General features: G+C 57.3%; 1 protein-coding gene across 1 annotated transcript in view; it reads right to left on the reverse strand.

Moving 5' to 3' along the window:
* Kif21b (kinesin family member 21B) overlaps positions 1-7,249 on the reverse strand; it is a 36,446-nt gene that overhangs the window by 16,763 nt on the left and 12,434 nt on the right. The window contains 9 exon segments of the mRNA XM_019210809.2: positions 418-475; positions 633-684; positions 878-1,043; positions 1,996-2,097; positions 2,192-2,386; positions 2,558-2,705; positions 2,901-3,133; positions 3,619-3,687; positions 3,973-4,080. Of these exon segments, the coding sequence (XP_019066354.1) occupies positions 418-475; positions 633-684; positions 878-1,043; positions 1,996-2,097; positions 2,192-2,386; positions 2,558-2,705; positions 2,901-3,133; positions 3,619-3,687; positions 3,973-4,080 (1,131 nt within the window).

Consider the following 7,249-nt stretch of genomic DNA (forward strand, 5'->3'; position numbering starts at 1 on the left):
TCCTTTTTTTTTTTTTTTTTTGGTACCAGGGATTGAACTTAGGACCTTGTACCTGCAAGGCAGGCACAGTGCCACCGAGCTACATCCCCGGCCCTGATTCCCATACTGTTAAACCAACTATCTGCAGGAAAAATAACTAGGTACAGAGAGTTAGGCTTTGACTTGAGGCAGAGTCCTGGGTGATAAGTGGGGTGTCTGGATACGGTGATGGTGCTAGGAAACAGGCCGGCAGTGGCTTCCTTCCATCTCAAAAGAACCAGCTGTACCAGGTTACACATCTGGGTGCTCCTGCAACTCCAGATTAGATCCTTTTAGGCACCTCCACCCCAGCTACAGCCATGTCAGGGCCGAGGTTGGGGTCAGGGTAAGTAAGGTGGGGGCCAGGCTGTGGGAGGCTCCAGCTCCAGCAGAGCTTACCTTGAACTTGAAGTCATCGTGGCTGGTGGAGCCTTTCATGGTGAAAGACTGGGAGAAGCTGAGGAAGAAACAGAAAATTTAGGATCCCAATAGCTTCTTCTCTGGTTCTCTGGGTCTTAAGACTTGTGAGTCCCAAAGGGCCCCCAAATCCATGCTCAGCCCAGGGACCTTATGGCAGCTCAGGTCCCCCAGTCCGAATCCCAGCTGGGACTCACCTGCCCTCAGAGAACTCGGAAACCTCCTCGTCGGTGCTGGCGTAGCCATTCTCTGGGAGGAAGGAAGGGAGAGGGCTTGAGACCCCACGGAGTGTGGGGAAGAGGCAATGGGCTCCTGCCCCTGTCTCGCCACTGGGATTAGCCCAGTGCTTCTGGGGAGTTTTGGAGAGGTGACTGCCCCTCCACCTAGGGTCAGAAACAAGGAGCCTGGGGAGGCCTGAGCCCTTCGCCACACCTACACGTACCCTGCTGTACATTGTAGATGAGGGCCTGCAGCTCGGGGTGCGTCTCTGCCTTCTCCCGCAGAGCATCCAGGAGCAGATGGTTCTGGGAGGATCCCACCATGTCTGTCTGCCTCAGTCGTCCCTCCAGGAGCCGGATCTGGGCCTCCTTCTGGGCTACCTGCAGCCCCTGAGGGAAGAGAGCAAGGTCTGGGGTTAGCCTTCCTGGCCTAACTCCCATTCTTTGTAGCCCCCGTATTAGCTGGTGGTCACCTTAGGAGACACCCTGTTATGGACACCTGGTTTGTGTGTCCCCCAAAATTCTCATGTCCTAATCTCCCCATTACCGCAGAATTTGCTACTTGGACACAAGGTCTTTAAAGAGCTAACTAGGGTACTATGAGATCATACAGCTGGGCCCTACTCTAATATGACTGGTGTCCTTGCAGGAAAAGATCAGGACACAGGCCTACAGAAGGAAACTGTGTGAAACAGGAGACAGCAGCCACCTACAGCCATGGAGAGAGGCGTCAGAAGAAACCACCCCTGCCAACACCTTGACCTTGGGCTTCCCAGCTTTGGCTCTATGGGCACTTTGTCATGGTGCACTGATACAGTCCCCTAGGACACAGGGCAGAGCTGGCAGGAGTCACAGGGGACAGGGAGAGGAGGCATGGAGGGAGAGCAGTCTCACTAGGTGCATCTGTCCACAGGACGCAGCCCCAGGAGGGCAGGAAGCACATCCTCCAGCCAGAGACAGAGGGGAGGAGCCCAAGAGACCCCAAGGGACATCTGACATCCTGCCATAAACCCTGGGCTCCTCCGCACTAATGTATAACTGCAGCTCCCTCCACCTCCAACAGACACAAGCCCAGCCCTGCTGGTCACCTTTAACTGAGGCCCTGCCATGTGCCAAGGGCCGTGCCAAGCCCCTTACATGCATCATCTTGTCGGAGCCCTGCAACCAGCGACAAGCTTGGTACTGTCATCACCCCAGTTTTATAGCTACGGAATCCAACGCTCAGCGGTTAGCAGCTTGCCCCAGCCTGTGAGTGACGCAGATGAGGAGAAGCCAGGCCCCCGCGCTCCTCCGTGTGAGGCGCCTGCCCTGGGGCCCCTGAGCAGGCCAGCTGCCCACTCACCTTGTCGATGGACGCCTTGAGGAAGTTGTCCAGCAGGAGGCGGGCTTCGGCCAGAGAACAGGAGCTGATGACCACCGAGGTGTCTGTGGAGTCCAGCTCTTCCTGCGAGCAGGAGGCAGGGAACCCTGTCACCTGGGCTGCCTCACACACCCACTGCTCCCACCTTGGTGCAGGTCAGGCCCAGTCCTGTGGGCACCTTGGTCTCCTCCAGCTGCACGATGGTGGCCTGGCAGTCCGTGATGCTATCATTGATGTAGTCGATGTTGGCCGCCAGCACCTCCATCTCCTCGGCCAGCTCCTGCAGCCCCTTCTCCTCCTCTGGGCTCTCAGCCTGCAGCCGCTCACGCTTCCTCCGCAGCGCCTCCTGCAGGAGGAACAGCTCCTCCCTTTTCTGGAGGGACAGTGATGGAGGAGAGGCCTCAGGGAGCTTCCCAGCCCTATCCACAATCCCACCCCAGGCTGCCTGCTCAGGGTCCCATGGAACAGGAGGGGATAGGAGAGGCTGGAAAAGTTAGAGGTGACAGAGGGCAGGTGGCGAGCAGGACGGTGGGAGGACGCCTGCCTTGATGAGCCGCTCCATGTCGGCCTCCAGGTTGACAATGGTCATCCTCTGCATGACAATGTCGATGATCCTCCTCTCCAGGGACTGCCACTTGAGCCTTGCTGCCTTGCTGAAGCTCTGGCTGGCCCCTTTCTTCTGGAACTTCCTTCTGGGAGGCAGAGGCAAAGGTGACTGGGTGTGATGTGACTGCTCTTAGCCTCTGCAGCTGCTCCGGTCCCCACCCGGAGCTAACAGCCCCAGGGACCCCAGCACTTCCTGAGCTTCGCTCTCCCTCACCCCGGTCCCGTCCACCACGCTTCCATCCTCTGCCCACATGGACCAGGGCACCGCCAGCCCAGCTCACCTGGCCGGGCGGGTGCCATTGACAGTGTTGGTTGGGTGGTCCCCCAGGAAGTGGTTGACTTTGCGGTTCCATTGGCGCACGATGCTGGAGACGGAGCGGGACCCCGACTCAGCCTCAGATGAAGTGGTGCTGGCCGATACCTCAGCCCCCGAATCCAGCATAGGTGGCTTCAGTCCTGCACGCCCTGCCACCCGCTCAGACATGGGCTTGGCCAGGCGCCGCAGTGCAGACACCTGAGGAAGAGGGACAGGTGGGCAGGGCAGGACAGGTGGGGAGGCCCAGAGGGAGACGGCTCTGTGCGGGCCTCTGCCTGGGGTGTAGAAGGGCCAAGAGATCCCAGTCTGAGCAGAGTGGAACACAAAAGGGATTGCAGCTTCTTTTTCTTTTTTAAGTGATCAGCTCAGGCCTTTGGGGACAGAGTGTGCGGTCTGCCCTCTTGCTGAGAAAGGTGCTTTTCACAGGCCTGACACACTTCAGCCATGACCACTGAATGACAGAAGGAAAAGCCACACCGCAGGCAGGGTGGGCTCCCCTCCCTCCCGGCTCTGGCAGAATTGGGACATGCTGCCCTCATCCCATGTCCAGGGAGCTGGGGCCCCTGGAGAGCAATGAGAGCACCACACCCATGCGTGTGCGTGCGTGTGTGTGCGTGCGTGTGCACTTGTGCGTGTGTGCCGCAGGGGCAAGGGCCTGCACACCACTCCCTAAGTGCACTCACCTCCTGGGTTTTCCTCCTCAGGACAATCTCCTGCTGCCGTTTCTGGGACTCCAGGGCCCGGATCTGAAACTGTGGAGAAGAGGAGAGAGCCATCCATCCTCAGGCACCGATGACCTTTCTGCCCAGGACAGGCACAGGCGGGTCAGCTCTGCAGCCGGAAGCCTGGGTCTTCATAGTCACACGTTTCTGGGTTGCTGGTGACTCTGGGCAGGCGCCTGCCCTTCTCTGGGGCCCCCGGGTCCCACCCTTTCTACAGGCTACGCTGTACTCCAAGCATAGCTGTTACCACTTAGGGCAACAGGAGCTGGGGCCCAACTGGGCCTGCAGCTCCAGGGATCCTCCCAGGCTCCTCACCTCCTGTCGCCGCTGCTCCTTCTTGAGCTGAGCGATCTCTCGGTTCCTCTTGGTCTCCACCAGCCGCCGCCGCTGCTGTTCCTCCCGCATCTGCTTCATCAGGGCCACCTGGAAGGGAGAGGCAGAGGGGTAAGGCAGGGCTGGGAAACAGTGGCCCCCATGCTCCAAGGGGTGGCTGGCTCTGAGGACCCTGGGCAGGTGTAGGATCCTGCCAGGCAGCTCTGGCTCAGGACTTGGGGCTTTGGAGTAAGGGGTACACCCCTCTCCGTCCCCGGGAGTTGAAGCTACCTAGGCAGCTGCCGAAAGGAGCAGCCTTACAGCCAGCAGTGTGGTTCAGGGGCTCCTACCTACAGGATCTGACCCCGGCCACCACCCAGACCCTGGTCTGGCCATCCTAAGACAGTCTGGATTGCTCGAGCCAGCTCACCTCTCTCCCACTGACAGCCTGAGCTGTGAACAGGGCCGAGGTGAAGGTCAGGGCTGGATTCTACGGCTAGACTCATAGTGAAAACAATAAAAACTACCATTATTTATGGAGAACTGGCTATGTGCCAGCACCATCCTCATGACAATCATAGGAGAGAGGCATTATTTTCCTGCTTAATAAACAAGGAAATGAGTCTTGGAAAGAAAAAATCAATCAGTCAGAAACCTAGTGATGGATGGCCAGACTTGGATGGCACCTCCCCATCCATCCCTTCCTACAGCCCCAGGCATGGGCAGCACCATGGCATTCACGGCAAGCACAGACTGCCTGGATCCCAGGGTTCTCCAAGGTCTGGCCAAAGGCACACAGAGCGCCTTTAGTGTTGGGGGAGACAACTTGATGTGCTAGGAAGGGGCTCTTCCCAGATCCTCCTAACAGCATCTGCCTCCTAATCCTGGTGCCCCAAACAGAGGAATACAAAGAACACAGCCCTTTTGACACTTCAAGCATAAGGAGCAGGAGAGTTAAAATAGAGACTGTCACCAAGATCCGAGACATCACCAAGAATATCACCATCCTGCCTCACTCTGTGGTCAGAAAAGAAAAAGCGTCCATAGAGAGAGGCAAGCAGGCTGCCTCCAAGGCAGCTAGTGACCATCAGGGTCAGATTCTACAGAGCTTGACCCTACAAAGCAGTGGCAAGCTGGCTGCTGGTGGGTCTGGGGGTCCAGAGTGAATGTTATTCCAAAGGCCTGGGGCTGGGAAGGCCAAAGGCAGGCCTGCAAACTCCAGCATCCGAGCTTCCTGGGAAGGTGCTGTGTCTATGTCTCCCTGGCCAAAGCCCCATCTATCCAACTCACCTCTTTGGAGGCCACCACAGAGGTGACAGTCTCAGAGTGGAAGAGAACATGACTGTGCTCAAATGCAATCCGAGACCGGCACCGCTCTGCCGCTCTAAAGTACAAGGCACTGTGCCTTTTCCTCAGAAGACCCCATGCATAGCTGCAGGGCCCACCCAGATCAGTTCTGTGGATCACCGGGCCCCCTTGCTGAACAGTGGGAGGCAAGATCCTCAGACAATGGCCTTCACAGTGTCTGGTTAGAATCCTTGGCTGCTGCTCTCTCTGTCCCTCCAGTGGAAAATTCGGGTCCCTGCTGGGGCACCCCTAGGATGACCCTAGGCTGACTTCCAGTCCTGTTCTCACAAGAGCAGTCACATGGGTGGAGCTGGGCCGTGGCTGAAAGGCCTCAGCAATCCTGAGTCTGATGCACATATATACACGGACCCTTCTGGCTTTCAAATATGTCCTGGGCATAGACTCTTTTGCAGGTCTCAAAACCCTAAGAGAATGCTCCTCAATGATGCTCACCAGGGCCATGGCTGAGGTGGGAGCTGGCCAGGACAGGAACCCTGCAGAAGTGTCAGGCACGAGCCACCAGAGAGACAGAGAATAGGGACAGAGACCAGAGAGCCCAGGGCTGTCCCAGGGCTGCTGAGTGGTTGAGAATGCTGCTGAGCGCCCGATCCCACTCTGCACCACCAGAGGGCACTTGGGGCCTGGGGGAATCTGGGAACTTGAGTTCTGAATCCTTTCAGTGTCATTTACACCTTACCCACCGGTGGATGCTCGGAAGTAGAGGGTGAAAATGAGGCTCCTCGTGGCCAGTCCAGGCCAAGCTGGTCTGAGCACAAGGGAGGACTTCCCCACTCTGATCAGGCTGATGGGCCTGTGTCCCAGGCTTGGGGACAGAGCCTACCCAGGGGAGGAGGAGGCTGGCCATGTGACAGCTGAGCAGTCCACTTCTAAGGGTGGACATCAGTCATCATGATATCGTCTCTTCTCCGTGTGCATGGTCAGCCCCAGCCGAGTCAGTGGCTTCTAGGATGCAGATCTCCATCCTGTTAGCCCCAAGTACGGAAGAGTTCCCTTTCCTGCGTTTCTGTTCCCAAAGCCAGAGCTCCAAAGCCTGCTGGGGCTTCAACCAGTGCTGCATTTTGTAGGGGTGCAGGGATGGGGAGAGCTGGGGTACACCAGGGGCTGATGGTCAGGGCAGAAAGACCCAGGGAGGGAGGCCATAGATCTCTGAGTCCCAGGCAGAAGCCAAAACATACCCAGAAGCCAGGGGCACAAGACAGGAGCCCTCAACCAGGACCTCCAGGGCAGTCCCTGGGCCCTGGGGATGAGAATGATCTGAGCCATAGCAAAGAAGAAAAGGCAGGCAATGTGCCACCCAGGACACACGGCAGATAGGGAGGCAGAGGACTGAGTGTGTGTTCCAGCACTACCTCTGGCAGCTGGAATGATCTCTGAGCCTCAATTTCCTGTGCCTAAAATCGGAAAGACAACAGGGCTTCCTTCAAGAGGTCCTCCTAAGGTCCAAATGTGACAGGAATGTAGGACAAACAGCCTAAAACCTGGCCGCAGTGGTAATCATTACTATGATTCCATGCAAGAGTTGCATCTAGAGCCGGGGATTAGCTTAGTGGTTCCGGAGCCTGCCTCGGCAAGCACAAGGACCCGAGTTCCATCCCCGGTACCAAAAAAAAAAGAGTTGCATCTAACCAGAGGCCTCACCTATGCCTCCAGCATACAGAGGCAATTGTGGTGCAGCTTCCCACCACAGGGGGCAGCACTGAGCAGAAGGCCTAGTACCCCACACCCTCCTGCACCTGGGCCCCACTAGTAAGGTCATTGCACCTTGGAGGATGTACTCAGCTAAGAGGACAGTGTGCATGGCCAGGAAAGGGCTGAACCAAGCAACGCTGTTTGTTAAGAAAGTCCACCTTTCGCCTGCCTCGCTAGCACAAGGACCCGAGTTCAATACCCAGTACCAAAAAAAAAAAAAAAA

Source organism: Fukomys damarensis, unplaced genomic scaffold (genome assembly GCF_012274545.1).
Source record: "Fukomys damarensis isolate Sample0158 unplaced genomic scaffold, DMR_v1.0_HiC HiC_scaffold_11, whole genome shotgun sequence".
NCBI lineage: Eukaryota > Metazoa > Chordata > Mammalia > Rodentia > Bathyergidae > Fukomys > Fukomys damarensis.